Raw genomic sequence first — 22642 nt, forward strand, 5'->3', positions numbered from 1 at the left:
TTCAAACAGGCTTGCTAAAAGTTATAGCAACGTGAAAACAGAAACTGATAAGTGATAAAATATTAGTGATAAAAGGTTGAATTTCAGTAAAGTAGTTAAAAATACATACTAAAACTTGGCTTTAAGTGTGTTTAGTAAGCTAAACTTATTTGAGGTGAATTCAAAGTTTATGTTATACATACATTTGTCTTGAAGGTAGGAACTCCCTACGGTACTTTTTGCACTTGGTACATTATAATGTTACATTTTATTGCAGATCATGATCACTAAATACAATAAAGTTACTGTAGGTAACTATAGTTACTAAGGTTGGTTAACATACTATTTTGTTACTATTTTTTAATATGTATAAAGTATAAATTTTGACGATTTTTACCAGGAATGTTTGCATTATATAACTACTATGCTTTCTATACCCCATATACGATTTTTTCACCATACGATGCCAACTCTGGAACGGATCAAAATCGTATCCTGAGGATGCACTGTATAATACAACTATGTGCCTATTATGGTCGTGTGGGTTTTATACTCCTGTTTAATTGCATTATAGAGTTTTAATTGTCAGAAATGTACAGACAAGATTTACATCTCTGAGCTATAAATTTTTCAGGTTGGTTATTTTTGGTTGCTGAGGTCATAAAACGTGCCATTGGTATTAGTTTCAGTTAGTTGTCTTCTCAACCAGTTTCTTCAATTATGAACTTCCTGAGTACACAACTACCATCTGTTGAGTGCAGAAATTACCATATTGGATTTGTCAAGCTTGTCTATATCTGTTCCAGATGACTATAGAAATAGGATGGTGCTGAGGCTGTACAATGAAGCCGCTGCAAATCTGACCAAAGGAACCCTCTCTATTTTGGACTGCTATGATTGGACAGATGTTTGCAAGAAAATGAACATTGCTGAGTTTCCAACGATAAGGATGTACAAAAGAGGAAAGCACGTCACCTATTCTGGGCCTCTATCTGTGCCAGGATTTATCAAAATGGCTCAGATGTAAGTAAATTGTTTAAATATGTTATAATAGTGCTATATTTGTGCATAAAATCCATAATTTACAAAGTTGACTTTGAGTTCTTTTATATAAGTTGGTCTACAACTCCAACTTTACTTTATTGCGCTTATGATAACTTTTCCTGTTTTACATTAACATGTGGAGAAATATTAAGTGTAACATTTTCCTGTTGTAGTGCTGTGTATGTTGATGTATATAGACCTTCAATGCTATCATATAAGCTAACAACTGATTGGTGTTCGGTGGTTGAAAATAGCCATCTCTGATATAGCCATATCTGGTATAATTGTATCTGATATAGTCATATCTGATATAGTCTTGTCTGATTTAGTCTAATCTGATATAGTCATGTCTGAGATAGTCTAGTCTGATATAGTCATATCTGATATAGTCATGTCTGATATAGTCATGTCTGATATAGTCGTGTCTGATATAGTCGTCTCCGATATAGTCATGTTTGATATAGTCATGTCTGAGATAGTTGCGTCTGTTATAGTCATGTCGGATATAGCAGCGTATAATCATACCAGTTAGAGCCTCAAATTTATAACAAGACGATAAGAGAATTTGTGTGCTCAATCTGGATAATAAATAATTGTACATACAAATTATATAATGCATATTTTCTGTTTATAAAATATTATTTCCTTGTATGCATATTACCACTTCCTTGCTCATATGATATCATCTCCTTGTGTTTTCTGTTCCAACTTGCTGATACTCGTGCTAAGAAAACATATTGCATTACTTTTCCAATGTGCATCATAACATCATCACTTACTAAATATTGTATGCACCTAACTTATGTATGCTTTAGTCATGTTCTTAACAATTTCCTGTTCTCTATTTTCAGGTCTGAGTTCAATTACCCCCATGAGGTCGACACAATGACGGATGTGGTAAAACTTAGGGCAAAACTTATGGCGATGAATGTGACACTCATAGTTGTCGGACTGTTTGATAACACGGGGTCTTCAGGTATGATACTTTGATATTCTTCATTATCCTTGAATTTCTTGCCATTCCTTTCTCATCTCTGCCTTTCCTACCCTAGCCAGTTCGCAGCCCTATCTTGGCAGTCATTCCCTTTTGTCGTAACCACAAATCAAGGTGGCTAACAAGTAACAACACTCCAAACTCCTTTCTGAGAGTAAATGTGACACTGGAGATTTATCAACCATAGGCAGTGATAATATCTTTAAGCTTACATTTATGCCATATCCACTTATATCCACTTATGGATTTGTCTCCCTTCATCTGCAGTTCATGCGATTGGATATTGAAATACTGATGACTGTACATTCCAATCCCTGTCTATAATATACTTCATAGACGAGTACAGTGCACCGTCAGGATACGATGTTTATCCGTTCCAGGGTTGGTATCGTATGGTGACCCTGGAACGGAATAGTATAGGGGTATAGAAGCCATAGTAATTAAATAATGCAAACGATCCCTAGTGAAAATCGTCAAAATTTTATATAAGTGCTGTACATATTAAAAACTAGTAATAAAATAGTATGTTAACCTAAGTAACTATAGTTACTTACAAGACGATAAGAGAATTTGTGTGCTCAATCTGGATAATAAAGAATTGTACATACAAATTATATAATGCATATTTTCTGTTTATAAAATATTATTTCCTTGTATGCATATTACCACTTCCTTGCTCATATGATATCATCTCCTTGTGTTTTCTGGAGATTGTAAGTAACTATTGTAAAGTTATTGTAAGTAGCTATAGTTACTTACAGTAACTTTATTAAATATAGTGAATTTAGTGGTTATTATCTGCATTAAAAAGTAATGTTACAGTCTAAGAGCAGTACTACTACCGTAGAAAGTTCTACAGACATACGCAAAACAAAAAACTTTGAATTCATCTTGAAATAAGTTAACTTTACGATAGACACACACTTATAGCTTAGTTTTAATGTATTTTTAATTATTTTAATAAATTTCAACTTATCACTAAATTTTTCTCACTTACACTTTCGGTCTTCACATTCACTATAACTTTCAGCGGGTCTGGTTAAAACATTTTCAACCTCATTTGGCAGGAAAATCCAAACAATGCTGTTTTCCTAATGAGGTGGATTTTTGTTAGCAGGTTATGGGAAGTTGTATGACCATCTGTATTGAGGGATCGCAAATCCAACTTTGCTACTAGTTTTGAAGGGAAAATATTACCGTTTTACACACAAAAATTGCTAAACTGAGAGAAATCGGTCATCATTCACTTTGTGTTGCTAAAATATTTTTGGCGAACAGCATTTCGCTGTCTTTGCTATTTTAACGGACGTAATAAAACACCGACTGCCAATTTTGAACTCATGCGAAAACTTTGTTGAATTCGTATGGTGAAAAAAAATTGTATGGTGAGGTGAGAGAATCATCATGTTCCACTTCGTAAGGTAAAAAAAATCATATATCAGGGTAATCGTATCCTGAGGGTGCACTGTATGTAAAAATTGTTAAAAACTGACTGTTGTCATATTTGTAGTGCAGTTAAAATCGGAAAGTTTACCTGTGCTGTTTTTGTAATATTTTAGGAAATTATCTAAAACAAAACTAAAAAGTTAAGTAAATGCTAAACTTTATTCCATTTTGAAATATTGCAGTAGCGGTATAATATTGTTCTTATTGTCTGATAAGTGTCACACAGTAGGCTTATTTATCTTATCAATGTGTATCCCTGAAGTCTAGTATAATGATGGCATACCAATAATTGTTTGCAGTAAGTTTGCTTTCATGTTAAATTTTGAGCTGTTTTCTACTAAGTTCTTCGAAAGCCTAAAACAATAGAGACAGATATGGGGGTATATCGCGGTATATCCCGGTATGTCCCAGTGTATCCCAGTACCCAGGGTATTCGGGTACCCAGGGTATTTGGGTACCCAGGGTATCTTAGTACCCAGGGTATTCGGGTACTCAGGGCATCTGGCTTTTCAGCTAGTTGAGTAGATAGTTGGTTACATGACAAAAATGACAAAACATTGTATGGATCATTTACCTGTGTTCATTCGCAAGGTTCCCTAATGGTTATAAATTTTTTCAGAACGAAGCAATTCTTAATAACAGTAAAATTGTCCGTCCAGAGCCATTTTTACAAAATGCATAGCCTCTGCTGCTATCACACCTTCGTTAAAGCTGCTCGTCAACAAGCGTTACACACCAGCCCTATTTTATTTATTAATTTAAAATAACACCGTAATGTCACAATGTGTGTGGATGTTTCAACGGCTCATCATCCATATTGGCTAGAAGTATAAGGATTGGGTCATTGCTGAGTTAAGGTTTTTATAAGGAGGGAATGGAGTCATTTTACTGTTTGTTGTGGCAAGCACAATTGAGCACTTTTTGCTGTTAAATATGCAGAAGGAACTTTACCAGGAAAACATTAGTAATAGCTTGTAATTAAACCATTTGTTACTGCGGAAACAAAAACTAATAATAAAATATGGTTGTAAGCTTTTGTATTTTTAATCCACCTACAACACAAATTGCAATATTTGGGCTACAAGTCGTTACGTAATCCTCATGCCATGCTATCGGTAATAGCTGTCACTTCAACTTCATTCATATTAAGGGTATGTCAGGTGTATGCTAAAAACTCCACAGCAATCTGGCTGTATCAAATAATCTATATATATTAATCTCAGTGTTTGTCTGTCTGTCGTCGGTCATTCGTGTGTCCAGTTATAGCGCTAAAGTTTTAGGTATAAAAAATCCACTTCGCAGAGGATTTGAACGCAGAATCTCCAGGTCTGCAGACAGGCGATCTAACCCATTAAACTACGTGGCTACCTGGTCATAGTGAAAAATAATAAGGCAAATATTCATTCTGTCGGTTAAAATAGACGCTAAAAGCGCCTGGAAACTATTATTAACTAGCGTGCTTGACCATTACGCTAACATAACCTTAATTAAGCTGGTCCCTGAAATGGTTTTTACTATAGTGAAGGTGTTGACTAGTTTAAGTTATTATCCCACAAGGTTAACTCAAAACTTAACATAAAAGGTTACTCCAATCCATTGGGTTAATATTTTGTAACTCACGTAACGTCGGACATTAAGCTAGTGACTGTATACGATAGATTGAGATCAATTATGCATTTTTCATTTGTTTCATTTTGTGCACTATCACCCTTTTTCATAGCGCTAGCGTTTTTAATCCATGCTAACTGTGACTTTGTAATTGTGAAGCAAACATCACCGCTATCTGATAAAGGAAAAAACACCCAACACTGATGACAACCATTATTTTGAAAAAATTTTATGCTATCGGTGTATATACACAATGTTTGTTTATTTCCAATATCTTTGGTATTACTTTTAAACTGTAGATCATAATCATTATTTTTTTTTTTTATGCTGAAGGAAATATTTGCTCATCACAGCAAGTGAAACGCTTAAGCTTGACTATTCGGCAAGGGCATGAGAGCAGTTTTTTTACTGCACCTTGCATTGAAGATTCATTAGGTTTTGGCTAGCACTATTAACTGCTCAATTAAAAACACAATGAAACACATTTTTCCATTTGCCTTTAATAAGCATGATTTTTCTAGCTCACGATACAGATGCCATAAACATTTTAATGTGTAGTAATCATACTAGACTAAGGTCTTATCACGCTTGTAGAATATAAGGCCTACAGGGACGCTGCTAGGAGTCTCGCAGGGCAACGCATTCTTATGCTAGTAAAGGGCAAGCTAGCTCAAACATTGTAAGTGCAACCATTGGGAGGAATTCAGTGTAAAGGGGAGTTGTTGTTCAGTTGTTTATTAGCTTGTTACAGGTAATTCAAATACTAGGGGTCTTTGACTTACGACGTTGATCTGTTCTGAAGATACTGTGTTACTCGAATTACAGTGAAAGTCCGAACGTCCTGAATAATTAACTCTCTATTCTTTTTAATATCTAGTTTCACATCCATGATGAGGACCTTTTTTTTTGATGTGTTACCATTAGATGATTAGAGGAATCTGCTTTGCGCTTTGGAGGCGTAACGAGGGTGAAAAGAGTAAAACACCCAAACAAGTGACAGCAAGCACAACCGAAACGGCGTATCACTGTAACTGAGTAACAAACTGGAGCTGTCTTTTTCCTCCACAAGCACAACAAACCATCTCCTGCGCTCTGGATATTAGTTTGTAATTGGTTGAGTCGCCTATGTCGTAAGCAACGCCATGAGGGAACTATAGTAAATTATATTTTGCATATTTTCATGGGGTATGTTCATAACCTCGAAATAGTGTAAGCCAAGATCGTTGTAACCCGAGGACTCCTTTTAAGGCACCATTCCTTTTTTCATTGCTCCCTTACTCTGCTTATAGTTTTTTCATTGCTCCCTTACGCTGCTTATAGTTTTTTTCATTGCTCCCTTACTCTGCTTATAGTTTTTTCATTGCTCCCTTACGCTGCTTATAGTTTTTTTCATTGCTCCCTTACTCTGCTTATAGTTTTTTTCATTGCTCCCTTACTCTGCTTATAGTTTTTTTCATTGCTCCCTTACTCTGCTTATAGTTTTTTTTCATTGCTCCCTTACTCTGCTTATAGTTTTTTCATTGCTCCCTTACTCTGTTTATAGTTTTTTCATTGCTCCCTTACTCTGCTTATAGTTTTTTCATTGCTCCCTTACGCTGCTTATAGTTTTTTTCATTGCTCCCTTACTCTGCTTATAGTTTTTTCATTGCTCCCTTACCCTGTTTATAGTTTTTTCATTGCTCCCTTACTCTGTTTATAGTTTTTTCATTGCTCCCTTACTCTGCTTATAGTTTTTTCATTGCTCCCTTACTCTGCTTATAGTTTTTTTCATTGCTCCCTTACTCTGCTTATAGTTTTTTTCATTGCTCCCTTTCTCTGCTTATAGTTTTTTTTCATTGCTCCTTTACTCTGCTTATAGTTTTTTCATTGCTTCCTTACTCTGTTTATAGTTTTTTTATTGCTTTCTTACTCTGCTTATAGTTTTTTTCATTGCTCCCTTACTCTGCTTCTGGACATTTTTGATAAGTATAAAGGTTAATAACTTTGAGGATGTTTTTTATCTTAGCGGCATCATAAATTGCAGTGTCGCTGTTTAGACCTACTATAGGGCAATATATTCTACAATCTCCATGCTTATATAAAGCCTTTACCTACCATAGTCTTGTTTAGGCCTAGTTGGAGAAACTTGAATAAGCTGTCAGGACAGATATTGGGAGTGTATATCATTGAAGTGCATATACTAGTACAAAATGATGCATACGGAGGCGTCTTTGTGCGAGTTGTACAGTTATTGTTGCGTGCAGGAAGGTACAGCTCAAACTGACCTTACTTCCTGCAATTGCTTCTTACGATGTGACGGAGAAAGACATGAATGAGGCTATTGTACGGTTTGAGAGGAAGACTGTGAGCTCTAAGGCTATAGAGTTATTTGTGATGAGATCGACTCTTCCTTCTTTTGTAAGTAGACTCGGAACCTTTACTGTCGCTACTCTCTCTCTTTTTTTGTTTGGAGGTGAGCGTGGTTGCATGATCCACTGAATGTTCTAGGTGGAAAGAAACGTTTTGGAGCGCTTGTCAAACCATCATTTTGTTCATCTAGTTGTTCACCACTAGTAGAAAAATTTGGTGCATGTTGTTGCTCTTTAGTTTAGAAGGCAGTTGTGTTGACCATGGTGCCATTTCTATTCAAAATCATTATTGAAAAAATGCGTTTTAGTAGCAGGATCCAGTAAAGAGAATAGCTTTACATAAGTATAACAGAAATCAGGCTAAGGTGTACCTGCCCGCAACAGCTAATTTTTACAATAAGATTATCTCTATGACATCTATACGGCTCACTCAAAGTATATTAGAAGCCCAATGTCGAATCTGCCTATTTAGTATATTAACTCGTGATTTAATTAATTCTTTCTATAGAAAGTATACAAGAGTTTGACTAGACGATGTCAATATCTGCTGTTATGTTTCTGCACAGAAGCAATTAAATAGAGTATTAAATTAGAGAAATGGTTTATTGCACACTCCAGAGACAACTGATTTGATAACAGAAAACCCAAGTATTTATATGTTTGGTCATAGAAAAGCTTTGTAAAAAGCTACAAGCATTATTAATAGCTATAATGAGACAGTACTATATAATATTAGCTTGTATAAAGCTTTAGCTAATAAGCATAATGTTTGTTTGCAAAGTACCAAATACTTGGCACTTGCATGACACCTCCTCACTAAGCTAAAGGTTCTTTCTGGTTCTCTTAGACCTTCGGGGTTTGTCTCTGCTATACTCATCTCCATCAGGTAGACGAGGGTTGCGTGGTCTTCTTCTAGACGGAGGTTGCTCTGTTACAGTTGTAGGGGCTGGTAGTTGCAGTTTTGTCTCCTCTGTTATATCAGGTTTATCTCCAGGGTCTTGATCTTCTTCTGTTGAGTATCTTGGTCTGAGTTGTTCAACATGTCTTCTCCAAGTAGGTCCCTTTGGTACCACTTTGACATTGAGACTACGAGTTCCATATATCTTAGTAACAATGGCTGGAACCCATCTAGGTTGTCTGTTGCGTCTAGGTCCATGATACAAGGCATAACATGGTGCTCCAAGATTGTAGCTGTGTATCTTGCTAACTGTCTTTTCTGCCGATCGGTTGACTTCTCTGGATTGATGAAACTGTGCTATGTGTGCGGGTGATGGCAATAGGGTGTCAATCTTGCATCTCATCTGTCTTCCATTCAGCAGCTGACTGGGAGAGTATCCTGTAGGAAGTGGTATCCTTCTATAGTGCATCAGGAACTGTTGTAGTGCAGATTTAGGTGAGAGTGACGATTTCTTCATGGCTTGTTTGAAGGATTGTACTAGTCTTTCAGCTGCGCCATTTGTAGCTGGATGGTAGGGTGCTCCAGTGAGGTGAACAATGCTTCTCTCTTGACACCACTGCTGAAACTCTCCTGAGGTGAAGCTGGTAGCATTGTCAGTGACTATGGTGTGAGGGTATCCAAAGTGTGCGAATATCTCCTCTAAGATGTCTGTGGTAGCTCTGGTAGAAGTAGATGACGTCCTGTGTATGCATGGATACTTTGAGTAGGCATCTATCATCACTAGCCATTGGCTGCCCATGAAGTTCACTGCATGATCTAAGTGAAGACGACTCCATGGCTTCTCAGGTAGCATCCAGGGATGTATAGGATACTTCTGTGGAAGCTTCTGGTGTTCAGCACAGGCAGTGCACTGTCGGCTTGTCTCCTCTATATCAGAGTCAATGCGAGGCCAATAGACAGCAGTTCGAGCTAGCTTCTTCATTCTTTCCATTCCAAAGTGTCCAAGGTGAAGGATCTTTAATACTTCCTGTTGTAACTTGACAGGAATGACTACTCTGTTGCCATATAGAAGACAACCTTCAGTGATAGAAAGTGAATCTGAGATCTTGTGGAAGAGTGACAGCTGAGTCTCCTTCATCTCTTTGTTACCAGGCCATCCTTCTGCTGTGTAGCGCATTACTGTGGCTAGTGTTGGGTCTTTCTTTGTCTCCTTTGCTAGAACATTGTAGTCTGTAGAGTTGAGCTGTTGTCCAATAGTGTGAATAGTGCATACTGTATCAACATCATCCTCATCTTCTCTTGCATCAAACTCTTTATCAGGTCCAACTGGCAGTCTTGAGAGGACATCTGCATTTTGATGATGCTGGGTAGATCTGTATTCTATGGTGTAGTCATACTGATTTAGTACCAGTGCCCATCTTGCTAGTCTGTTGGCTGCTAGAGCTGGAACTCCTTTGGTAGGTCCTAGAAGTGTGAGAAGAGGTCTGTGGTCAGTTACCAAGATAAACCGTCGACCATACAGGTACTGGTGATACTTCTTTAGAGCAAATATGATTGAGAGAGCTTCTTTTTGTATTTGTCCATATTTCCTCTGTGTGCTGGTCAGTGTTTTTGAAACATTGGCTATTGGTCTCTCACTTCCATCAGGATAACGATGAAATAGTACAGCTCCCAGTCCAGTTTCTGAAGCATCACATGAGATTCCAATGTCAAGATCTGGGTTGAAGTGTGCTAAGACACTATCAGTTGATAGCATATCTTTCAGTTTGTTGAAGCTCTTTTCTTGTTCAGTGCCCCACTTCCAGGTCTCTCCTTTGCGTGTCAGTTTGTGCAATGGTCCTGTGAGTTGTGACAGATTGGGTATGAACTTGCTGTAGAATTGTGTAGCTCCTAAGAAAGATCTTAGCTGAGTTAAGTCTGTTGGGACTGGCATCTGTTGTACTGCATCTGCCTTCTTTCCTTTAGTAATTCCCTTTGAAGTGAGTTTGTGTCCCAGATACTCTACTGTAGGTTGAGCAAAACAGCACTTGTCTTTTTTACATCTGAGCCCTCTTTCTTCTAATCTTTGAAGAAGTCGACGTAAGTTTTGTAGATGGCTCTCTGCATTGGCTCCACTCACTAGTATATCATCTAGGTATACTGCTACTCCTGGGAGGTCTTGTGTCAGTTGCTCCATGATTTCTTGAAAATACCCTGGTGCTGAGCTTATGCCAAAGGGCAACCTCTTCTGTAGTAGTACTCCTCGGTGTGTTGATAGTGCTAGTCGTCGTTGACTTTCTGGTGCCAACAATATTTGATTGTAGGCATCTGCTAAATCAATCTTTGTGTAGCAATAGCCTCCACCTAGTTTTCTGATTAGATCTTCTGGTAGTGGGATAGGTTTCCTATGTGTTTCTAGCTGATTATTGATAGTCTTGAAGTAGTCTCCACATACTCTGATCTTCCCTGCAGCTTGACCTGTTGTAGATTTGCGTACAGGTACAACTGGTGTTCCATACTGGTTGAATTGAGTTGGTTCCCATATGCCTTTAGCTACACCTGCTTCGTATGCTTGGTTGAGCTCTTCTGTCAAGGCAATAGGAACTGGTCTGGGTCGGCAGAAGACTGGCTTTGTTGAAGGTTTGAAGTTTATCTCTAGTTCAAAGTTCATGAGACATCCTAGCTCGTCTTTGAATATTTCTGGAAATTCTTTGCACATCTCCTTACACTTGATTTGTAACCTCCCATCTGGCTGGTTCTCTGTGATTGTTGATACAAGGTTCTGTTGTAGCTTGTCATCAATAGAGATGCCTAGTTGCTGTATAGCAGTTCTTCCTAGTAGGTTGAGATCTTGTACAGCACTAATCACAAATGGTAGTCTGACTTCTTTCTGTGCATCCAATTGGGCAGTTAGCTTACATCTGCCAAGCGTCTCTATGAGATGTCCTGAGGCTGATTTGTAGTTAACTGTAGTAGGTTTTAGGTTTGGCTTTCCTAGCTTCTCCCATATTGATTTACAGATGAAGTTGTCACATGCTCCAGTGTCCAGTTCAAGTGTGAAGTTGTCTCCCTCCAGTTTGATGTTTTCAGCAAGTTTCACCATCTTGGTTGATGTGCATTCTATCATCTTTACTGGTTTTTCTGCTGCAGATGATTTCTTTTTCTTGCATGCTCTTTCTATGTGACCTTGTTTAGAACAAAAGTTGCAGGTGGCTGCTTTGAATCTGCAGTCATCCGCTGTATGGTTAGTTCGGTCACATCTGTAGCATAGCTTTCCTTCCTTCTGCTTGTCAGGTGTAGAGTTGTTTTTCTGGATTGGTTTGTATCTTGATTTCTGTTGAGCAACCTTGTTGACTTTAGACGAGTTTCCATAAACTGTCTCTTTGGCAACTTTAGCTGCTTCTTCTGTTTCCTGTGCTACCTGTATAGCTTTGTTGAAGTTGAGTTCATTGTCCTTGACCTTGAAGAGAGATTTGAGGACTGCTTCATTGTTTACAGAGCAGATAAATCTTGTTCTGAGAGCCTCATCTAATGGATCTGTAATGTCTATGAAGGCACATGTAGTTGCATCTTGACGAATTCTGGCAGCTAACTCTTGAATAGTTTCTCCAGGTTTCCTCTGCATGTCACTCCAATACTTGTAACGCTCTCTAACAATGAAGCGCTTAGGGTCATACTGGTCTTTGAGAAATTCCAGTATTTCATCCATGTTGAGGTCGTTGATCTGCTTGGGTGTTGAAAGCTGAGCTGCCATATTACTAAGCTGCTTGTAGAGTGTAGGCTGTTGGTTGGTGAGAAAAGTGCCAGCAATCTTGTCTTGATGAATAGAATTTGCTGCAATGAATGTGTTGAATCTGTCTATGTAATCTGTTAGTAGCTCTGCTGTTGGGACAAAACCTGGGAAGGCTGGAACAGCGGTTGCAGCTGTTTCTTGTTTCCGTTGTAGGTTTTGTAGTAGTAGCTCCATCAGTTTCTTATTCTCCTCCATTCTTTCATCTTGCTGACGTCTGTATTCCTCTTGTTGCTGCTTGAACTCCTCATGCTGCTGTTGTCTATGCTCTTCTTGCTGACGTCTGTATTCCTCTTGCTGCTGTCTCTGGTCCTCCTGCTGCTTCTGCATTAGCTTGATCAGGTCTGCTACTTCTGCCATTGTAGTGGTGCAATTTTGCAATGCAAATCTGAACAAAACTCTTTGTAACTGTTCAAAAGAGAAATCCTTGTCGCCAATTAGCTTCTGTTATGTTTCTGCACAGAAGCAATTAAATAGAGTATTAAATTAGAGAAATGGTTTATTGCACACTCCAGAGACAACTGATTTGATAACAGAAAACCCAAGTATTTATATGTTTGGTCATAGAAAAGCTTTGTAAAAAGCTACAAGCATTATTAATAGCTATAATGAGACAGTACTATATAATATTAGCTTGTATAAAGCTTTAGCTAATAAGCATAATGTTTGTTTGCAAAGTACCAAATACTTGGCACTTGCATGACATCTGTCTACACAAATACGTTGTTAAAATGTGCAAATGCTTTTTTTAGAAGCCAATATGTTGTCGATACGCCATGTCAAAATGAACATATTAGTCTATGCCGGTGGAGATAAAACTTACACAGCTGTAATTGGCTAAAATATTTCATGTTAATGAACATAATCTCGAATCCATTTCACTTATTTCTTTAAAAAAAAAGCTAATATTTTTTAGGATTCGCATTTGAGCGACAATAACAGCATAGCTTCACACAAACAACTGTTTATATATGTTACAAAGATATTCTCACATGTAAAAGCTGTATAAATGCCACAAATTAAAATTGAAACTGTTACACTTTTCTGATAATTCTTTAGGTTATCAGTTTGTTTTGCAGTTTTTATTCATGTCATCAAGTAATCTTTGTACTTGCTGTTTGCGCTAATGTGTAACTATATAACAATGCAAATAGCTTCACAAAGCTATGCATTATCGTTATTGTTGTCGCAATTTTCTGATGATTCATAATAGATAATAAATATGCCAATGATACTTCGACAACAATTATGGAAGATCCAGCAAGGATGTCATTACATTCACACAACTGAGGCAAATTCGAACTACCCGATCGAGTTTTCAAAGAGGTCGTGCCATTCAATAACATTTATGTTTGCAGCCGTAGCACATGTCTACACTACACATTTTGTCAGCGTTTGCAACCAGGCATTCACTTAAGTACTTTACAATGTCTGGAAAGTATGCATGGTGAGGTTGTCCTCGGAATATATTTTATGAAGTATTCAGTAATGTCTACTTGTTTGTTTATTGGCTAGTGATGGTGTGCGCTCAGAGCTGTATTCTACTATAGATTTTATTCTATTAGTCATGAGAGATCACAATTGTTGGCATGTTGTTTCTAGTAAATTTATAAAATGAAAAAAGTGGACTCACTGCTAACAGAATTAGCAGCAAATGAGTCGAGAGTTATGGAAGAGCAATATAAACAAACATAGACATGCTGAAGCTAATGGCACAGACATAGGGAGTGTGTGAACTGCATTGTTATAAAGTACACTTTTGAGAACGCTTGTTACTACTGAACTAACTGATCATGATTAATGGCTACTCATTGCTAGTAGAGTTTGTGGAGAGATTATGGTCATGTGCCTTGTTTAGTAGTGATGCGCTCGTTTGTGTTGATAGAGAGAGAGTAGTGTCTATTATAATAGATGTTAGCTTCAATCCTTTGTGAATGGGGATACAAGAATCTTTCCAAACCAATAATCAACAAACTATATTCTGTAATTCTAAAGTTTACATGCAATTTATGAATCGCACCAATTTTTACTATGGGTAAGACAACTCCTTCCTTTAACCTTTCTCAAGTCTATTACAAACTACATGTACATGGTTAAATTAAGCCTTTCCACGGTGTTGCAGGCAGAACTGACCCCCACCACACTCCCTCTCCTCCAAATCTCCAGACAACCTCAGGTTCTGCTTTTTTCTGCAAACCTGAAAGGAGAGGCTTTTGCTTCTGTGCAGCTTCTGTCTGAGGATAAATCCCTTAAAATAAAGTTTGGCTTTGGTTATCTTCCCTTGTGAGTTTCACCTCCTTTCCATGTTACTCACTTGTTTTGCGGTAGATCGCAACATTGCTTTGCTGCGAATCATTGGTACCTTGTGATATATTTTTGCCGCATGGTAAAGCTTAAGCTACCGCGATAAAACCGATATTCTGACCAAATTAATTCAAACGGGTTTTCGAAAATCCGTTACACTGCTAGTATTTATGCAATATCTCGATAATCAATGCGGATATTGTTTACTGTAAATTGCATTTTATTCAGAACATAATTCTCTACACGATAAGTACAAACTCTTTAGTGAATCCCAATCTCACAAAATCTCTGACACTTCTTTTGCATTGAACGAACACAGTGAATTTCTTATTGCCATGACGATAGCGATCTGGGTTTCCCATTTTGAAAAATAAGTAGAAATGGAGTTGCTTAGCAAAAAGCTTTTCGATTGGTTGCACGTGATTGGCAACAAGGTTGTTTCGTTGGAGACAAAGTTTGATTGGTCTAGCTAATGTGTAGGCCTTGTAATGAAAAGAAAAGTGAAACCCTATTAATTAGCTGATTCATTGGCTTACAGTCTGTACTTCTATTACCGTTAAAGCTGATAAATTGGCTCCCAGTAGTGAAAGAGTTAATTAGAGAATATTGGCCCATCCCCCTGATGGCTCAGGTTCAATCACGATTAGTGCGCTCCAAATGAAAGAATATTTTTTTTCAAAGTGAGTGATCATTCGTTTGCCTCTGAGTGAGACCACCACTAATTAAACTCTCCATGTTATAAAAGAATGATGGTGCGTGCCACCACTCGTTAGTTTTCATTTTAGGTTTTCATTCATAATTGAAAAACCAAATCGCTGATAGTTGAAAAAAATAGTAAAAACTTCAACTCGTTGCTATCTGCTCTCCGCTATCCGGCATGGCTCGGAGTATGTCTTGATGTTAGTATTCTCTGCCATTTCTGTATTTGCTCTCACTCTGTTAGACTGAGATTGAGGCAGTATTATTCACGTCCAACCTTTTAACCTTTGCGATGCGGAAGAGTTTTATAGGAACCCAGCTTGTTAATGGCTATTGTTAAAGGTTGTGTCAAAAAAGTGTAAATCTATCTGTTGCAACTTTCTGACCATGTCTAACATTGTTTTGTGATTTGTTTGTATGATGCTTATGTTAAGGTTTTTCACAATCAATGATTTTATTTGTTGTGTAAAACTATTTTTGTAAGAATACTTTGTCAACAAAACTATTGTCTATGCAAAGGCTAAATATTTATAAAGCGCTTTGATTTATACAATTAATTAAAACTATATGTAAACTTCACCAGAATCAAAATAGGCATTATTTGTAAGGTTGTCTTATTTTTGCAAAGATGGAGATATGGGAGAGTTAAAGTTATTGATTTGATGTTCTTGAATAGATTATCGTTGCAAGATGCATTTAACTTGTTTGAAAAACATTTTTGATATTTTTATCAATAGTATGCAACAACCTTGATGCGGTACTTTCTAGAATATCCCGAAGCCATCTGGTCAACTATTAGGAGTTGTATGTCCTATAATTATCTTTTTACAGAAACAACAACCCATTAAATCAGAGAGTCCTGAGAACTCTTACGGGTGGAGATCGGTCAACTTCGCTGCTTGTCTGTGACTACAGCAAGGTTAGTATTAGTGACTATAGGAAGATTAGTACTAAAGTCTGTATGACTATAGGAAGGTTAGTACTAAGGTCTGTATGACTATAGGAAGGTTAGTACTAAGGTCTATATGACTATAGAAAGGTGAGTACTAAAGTCTGTATGACTATAGGAAGGTTAGTACTAAGGTCTGTATGACTATAGGAAGGTTAGTACTAAGGTCTATATGACTATAGAAAGGTGAGTACTAAGGTCTGTATGACTATAGGAAGGTTAGTACTAAGGTCTGTATGACTATAGGAAGGTTAGTACTAAGGTCTGTATGACTATAGGAAGGTTAGTACTAAGGTCTGTATGACTATAGGAAGGTTAGTACTAAGGTCTATATGACTATAGAAAGGTGAGTACTAAAGTCTGTATGACTATAGGAAGGTGAGTACTAAGGTCTATATGACTATAGAAAGGTGAGTACTAAGGTCTATATGACTATAGAAAGGTGAGTACTAAGGTCTGTATGACTATAGGAAGGTTAGTACTAAGGTCTGTATGACTATAGGAAGGTTAGTACTAAGGTCTGTATGACTAAAGGAAGGTGAGATATGGAGCATTTTTTCTTTTACAAACACTAAAATACAAGAACGCTTACCATTTACAGTGGACGCGGTCATGCGACATAAATTCGTTCCAGTGTTGGCATTGTAAGGCAAAAATGTCGCATACATGGGATAGAAGCCCATAGACAATTTTGAAAGGTTAATGGCCAGGGTAGCATGAATTTGTTAGATGTCACTTGAAAATATAGGTGGCAGTTTATTGTGCAGAAGAGTAGTACAACCTGAATGCATTTACGTGTGGTATTTTTAAAAGTATAAAGTTTAATTGTTGCTAATGTTGTGATAATAAGCCATCAGTAATCAATGATCAGTAATCAATGATCAGTAATCAATGATCAGTAATCAAGGATCAGTAATCAACGATCAGTAATCAATGATCAGTAATCAATGATCAGTATTCATTGATCAGTAATCAATGATCAGTAATCAATGATCAGTATTCATTGATCAGTAATCAATGATCAGTAATTAATGATCAGTAAAAATGGCAAAACGGAATGTAGGAAGGTGCTACGAAATATTCCTAACACTCTCTTTCTGCGCTCTATCAAGTTATTAGAATGGAATCCATGTCGCAGCTTGTCATTGTTGGTGTTAAGTTTCAGATGAACCCCATGAGCTTTCTTTGTGTTGATTCAAATCACTAAATTTTTGTAAAAACAAACAACTCTGATTATTATTTTATTCTTTGTTCCTCGCTTATCAGTTGGAATCTGCATACATACATAGCTTGTCATACAGATTCCACCTAATGTGCTAGATCCTCACCCGCTATTGTGGCAAGAAAATGCACTCTTAGGGCCTCCCACACCTTTTAAATTTTGCAATTTTACAAGGACTCTCATAATTGTCATGAAAGACCTATGTCATAAAAATTAAAATACAATAATTTAAACTATTTACGATTGGTCTATTTAGGTGGATAATTGCGCAGGCATGTATTATTGGGCTATTATCCCTTTTGATGCTGTATCTTTAATTTATTTCATTCTTTTTGTTTGTTTTGTTATTTACTAATACTTGAAAATAATTAACTTGAAATTGTTAACTGTGGTAAACAAAGGATAAGGTGATCGTCGTTCGTTTACCACAGTTACCAAACAACTATCACCTCGTTGTTTGTTCAAATGGATGAAAGTTTGACATTCATCAATGAAGACCAAAGTCAAGGAGAAATCATCTATAAACATTACCCTCTATGTCACTGTAAACAAAAGACTAAGCACGACTTTCCTTATTACAGTCTCACTAAGAAGATTCTGTAAACATTTTCTGACAAAAGGGTCTGAAAATAGATACAAATCATTACATAAAACCAGCTTGTTAGCCTGTTTAGTCTGTAGCCTCAAGTAAGGATTACACTTGATGCATTTCACTGGGTTCTGCTTCAGTAGTCACTGTGTTTCTCGCTACAGTCAATTCTACTCTTTTTGAGAAAATAATTAAATTATTTTAGGGCAAGTTATATGAATACAAGTCTTCACTTGTACCTGAAGATGTCAAGGCTTGGTTGAAGCAAATCAGCGCAGGTAAGGTTACATGTTCTCCTCATCAGAGGCTAGAGTAAGGACAGACAACTCTTGATAATTTTGTATGCATTTTTTGATGGTCTACACAGTTGCAAAATTCAGTTTTATGTAAAGGTTGATGATGGGTCTTGCCTATAATATTTATTTGAGGTGAATAAGGTTGATCTTACAAGTTTAAAAAGTTGAAAATACACTTTGTAGGTTATGGATATTATAAAATATTTAGTGAAAAACCTGTTGAACTATGGCCTTTCTAAGCTGGAAACATATATGATCACAGTGGATACAGTTTGTAAAGGCTTGGTTTCAGAAATATATCCCTAACCCAATTAAAGATTATGTGTGTGTTCTGTTTTTATCATAGAATTACCTACCATACAAGTATGCTATTAGTTAGAGTGCTTAGACTGAACCATGTGATCACACAAAATTTTGTCAGTGCTCTCTCAATTTAGACATAACTGTAATTTTTGCTCTTTCACAAGTACTCACCTTTTATTTGTGCCATGACTTAAGCATGCGTTATGCTTAGCACTTTGATAAAGTTTTGGTTTAAATTTGCCCATTATAATTGCCCAATTGCACCCTCATTAGAACTGTTTATGCAAGAGTTTCACCACAGGAAGAGGTAATCACAAATAGCTAAGATGCACATTTAATAATGGTGGACTCAATAATCTTTGCTGTGTTGCCTAAAAGAGTTGCAATGCGAAACTTGTTTACCCTGTGGAGTTGATTAGCCTTTGGAGCTGTTTAATTGGAGTTGTTTAACCTTTGGACTTGTTTAACCTTAGGAGTTGATTAGCCTTTGGAGCTGTTTAACCTTAGGAGTTGTTTAATCTTTGGAGCTGTTTAACCTTTAACCTTTGGAGACTACTCACAAAAATGCAGTCAATAACCTTTTCATTATTTAGGAACTTCATTTCCGAAAATCATCTAACAAAACTACTTTCTCAGAAATCAATAATTGATTATAACATTACCGGCTGATGAAGTTGCTGCCTTTGATCAAAGAGTTTCCGCTGCAGGTCAATTGGAGCCTAGTCGAGATTTAGCAGAGGGAGAATGGAAGGCCGTGCACCCAGGCTATGACTATTTAGACCTGATCGAACAAGAAAAAAAGAAAAAGAAGGCGGAGCATGATAGACTTAATATCCTTCCCAAGGAGGATACGAGTATGGGGACCTCTGCTCCGTCTCCAACTACGGGCAGTGACAATCAAGAGAATCTAGCTATGCAAAATGGTGAATTCAACTAACTATTTTGTCTTCTCAAATAACTTAACATTGTTCATGGAACTCTTAATCTATACTAATGGTAGGTCTAGAGCAGTCCAAGGGATGCTACTCCAACTATATTGCTGTCAAACTACAGAATGAAACCATAGAATTAACTTAGATAGCTTTGTTCTTAGTAGTTAGCTGATCAAACACCTTAACCTTTGTACTATCTGACTGTGGTTGCTAACACGTACGCCACATGAACACAGGTAGCTGTGGTTGCAAACATGTCTGCCACATGAACACGGGTAGCTGTGGTTGCTAACACGTTTGCCACACGAACTTGGGTAGCTGTGGGTGCTAACACATGTGCCACATGAACACAGATAGCTGTGGCTGCTAACATGTGTGCCACATGAACACAGATAGCTGTGGTTGCCAACGCATGTGCCACATGAACACGGATAGCTGTGGTTTCCATCACATGTATCACATGAACAAGATAGCTGTGGCTGCTAACACGTGTGCCACATGAACACAGATAGCTGTTGTTGCCATCACGTGTGCCACAAGAACATGGGTAGCTGTGGCTGCTAACACGTGTGCCACATGAACACAGATAGTTGTGGCTGCTAACACGTGTGCCACGTGAACACATATAGCTGTGGCTGCTAACACATGCGCCACATGAACACAGATAGCTGTGGTTGCCAACACGTTTGCTACATGAACACCGATAGCTGTGGCTGCTAACACGTGTGCCACAAAAACGCCGGTAGCTGTGGCTGCTAACACATCTGCCACCTGAACACAGATAGCTGTGGCTGCTAACAGGTGTGCCACATGGACACAGATAGCTGTGGCTGCTAACAAGTTATCCAGGCTATGCCGGAATTTTACATAAAATAAACTTGTCAGGACTAATTTTAGAACATCTTTGAGTGTTTTTGAGTCTCAAACATTCTGTTTATATCTAACCGTTCTCATTTATTCCCTAAATTAACATCTATTGATAAAACTTCATATTTAGCGCTTCTTTAGTGATTCCATTTGTTTGCTTTACTTGTCACTCTTTACTATACTGCCAATTGTAATCAAAGACACTGCTTAAAGATTTGAAACAGATGGATAGTCTTCATAGATTTTAGGTAAAACACCTCATCATGCACAATTGGTAAGGTGTATTCAATTTTGGAAATTTCAACACTTACGTAAGGTGGTACCTTGCATAAAAGGTTGACTTGACTAATTACATGAGCTGATTCGATGAGCTGTTTGTAGGATCACAGTCATTTTGCATAAATCTGGGTTTGCATGCTTGTCATCCTATCCCGTATAATGCCACAAGAGCCGTATTGATATCAGGCTATAATAGTATCAGATTGCTTCTATGCAATAGCAATCATCGGGTGCCATAACACCAGCAGTAACTGTTTTAGTGGCAACTGATGGTAGTGGACACCAACATACGGAACTCTAGAGTGTCTCACCACTTGAATGGATGAACGTATAATATAAGCCGTCAAGTCTTCGCATTTTATCCATGCCTGAACCTAGTTTGGAGTTTCTCGCTTTTATTTCGACAATCACAAATCTGATGTTACGATCTGATGCTACGATCTGATGTTACGATCTGATATCCCATTTTTACTTTAAACATATTTATCGTGTTTATTTGTTAGTTTATTGTGTTGCGTTAGCTGCAATTATGCTAGTCTCATATAGAAGTGCATATTTCGCTATCTTAATTTGCCACTCTTACCTATTAAGATTTACAAAGCTTTGGAGATTGTGATAATCGTATTCAAATGTAGGAACAAAAGTTTCATTTGTTTATTAATGCTATATTTAATGTTGGTGCGAGTTGTAGAATAATTCCATTCCATCTGTTTTGGTAAGATTGTCGTATTGTGGTGTATGTTTATAAAATTTGATCATTTGGTGTGGACATGTGCTTATGGTCTCAATAAATAAATGTCAACCAGACTTTTTGTTTCATGCTTGAAGTTTTACAACTATGTATTTACGTTGACTATCTACTAGAAATACCACAGCGTTACACAGTAACAGACGTGTAAAAGTACATGCGCAATAGTCTACTCAGTAACTGCTCCATAGATGTACCACATTAATGGAATATATGTTATATCTATGGAGTAAGTCTATGTATACAAGCCCAATATCGAGCTCCTGTCATCATTATTGCTATTCAGCATCCCATTATCTTCCAATTGCCCGATTTGTTCTGATAACGATTGGTGATAGAACTTGCCCTTTATCCGCGGGGTCTCTTGATATCGACTCATTAACTTGGCTCCATCAGGATTTGACTCTCGCACTTTTTTCCGCCAGTCTGATGATTTTTTTGATTGGTTGTTGTAAATTGGGACCGAATGACGGTCTGCCATATCTGCTTGTTTAGACTGTAGCAACTTGAATCTTTTTGATTCGGAGAGATGTTCCATGGTTTCACTGTTCAGACGTTTTGCTGCCAACAATTTGAGTTCCAGTATTCGATCTTTTTCCTCCTTGCTGAGTTTCGGAGCGCCTTCATCCGATACACTTTCCCGTATGCTCGGTAGTCGACTTGCGGTATGAGAGGAGTTGTGACTGTGAATGTCAGACATAGAGTCTCTGTGCCTTGAAAGAGAGCTTGACTTGTGGCTCAGTCTTTTCTCTTCATCCCTTTCACGTTTTGCTTGCTCTTCACGAAGAGTTAATTTTTTATCGTAGTTTATTTTATTCAACTTTGGGCACCCGGATCCAAATGCTTTCAAAGCCTGAAATAGAAACTGCTAGCTGTAGCAGTGATGACGCACCTAACAAAAAGCTGTTTACAGTATCTAGAGCTGTGAGGAAACAACATTGATATATTTGTGTTGTACTGCAGCTGTTGGAGTGGTAATACAGGTAATATAGAAGATTTACAGTAGTGATTGCAGTGATGCTGTATAAGTAATTTAGAACATTTACAGTAGCAATTGCAGTGATGATACAGGTAGTGTAGAAGATTTACAGCATCTATTGCAGTGATCAGAGCCGTGTGGCGCGGGGTCATGTGACCATAACAGGAAACAAAATGCTAGTTTCAAAACAAACAGACCATTCGATATAATCTCTAATGGAGACCACGAAATTAACAAACAAAAATAAGTTTCATTTCCAGAAGCTCTAAAATTGATAGCTGCATTATACACATTTGAAGGACAAAATTCCTAAGGATGCGAATAATTTTACAATTTAAGACTAGATAATCCTATTTAGCTCAACTTTAAGCACAAGTCTTACCTAAATT

General features: G+C 37.3%; 1 protein-coding gene across 3 annotated transcripts in view; it reads left to right on the forward strand.

Annotated features, from left to right (window-relative positions):
* Positions 1 to 21324, forward strand: part of LOC137396329 (thioredoxin domain-containing protein 16-like) — a 53910-nt gene extending 32586 nt beyond the window's left edge. For all 3 annotated transcript variants that reach the window (XM_068082555.1, XM_068082556.1, XM_068082558.1), the window contains 9 exons: positions 786 to 1002; positions 1875 to 1999; positions 5666 to 5750; positions 7315 to 7468; positions 14209 to 14369; positions 15921 to 16008; positions 18055 to 18127; positions 19156 to 19371; positions 20787 to 21324. In XM_068082555.1, the coding sequence (XP_067938656.1) occupies positions 786 to 1002; positions 1875 to 1999; positions 5666 to 5750; positions 7315 to 7468; positions 14209 to 14369; positions 15921 to 16008; positions 18055 to 18127; positions 19156 to 19371; positions 20787 to 20827 (1160 nt within the window). In that variant the 3' untranslated portion in view covers positions 20828 to 21324. The remainder of the gene's footprint in view (positions 1 to 785; positions 1003 to 1874; positions 2000 to 5665; positions 5751 to 7314; positions 7469 to 14208; positions 14370 to 15920; positions 16009 to 18054; positions 18128 to 19155; positions 19372 to 20786) is intronic.
* Positions 21325 to 22642: the final 1318 nt, after the last annotated feature.

The sequence above is a fragment of the Watersipora subatra genome, chromosome 5 (genome assembly GCF_963576615.1).
Source record: "Watersipora subatra chromosome 5, tzWatSuba1.1, whole genome shotgun sequence".
NCBI classification, from domain to species: domain Eukaryota; kingdom Metazoa; phylum Bryozoa; class Gymnolaemata; order Cheilostomatida; family Watersiporidae; genus Watersipora; species Watersipora subatra.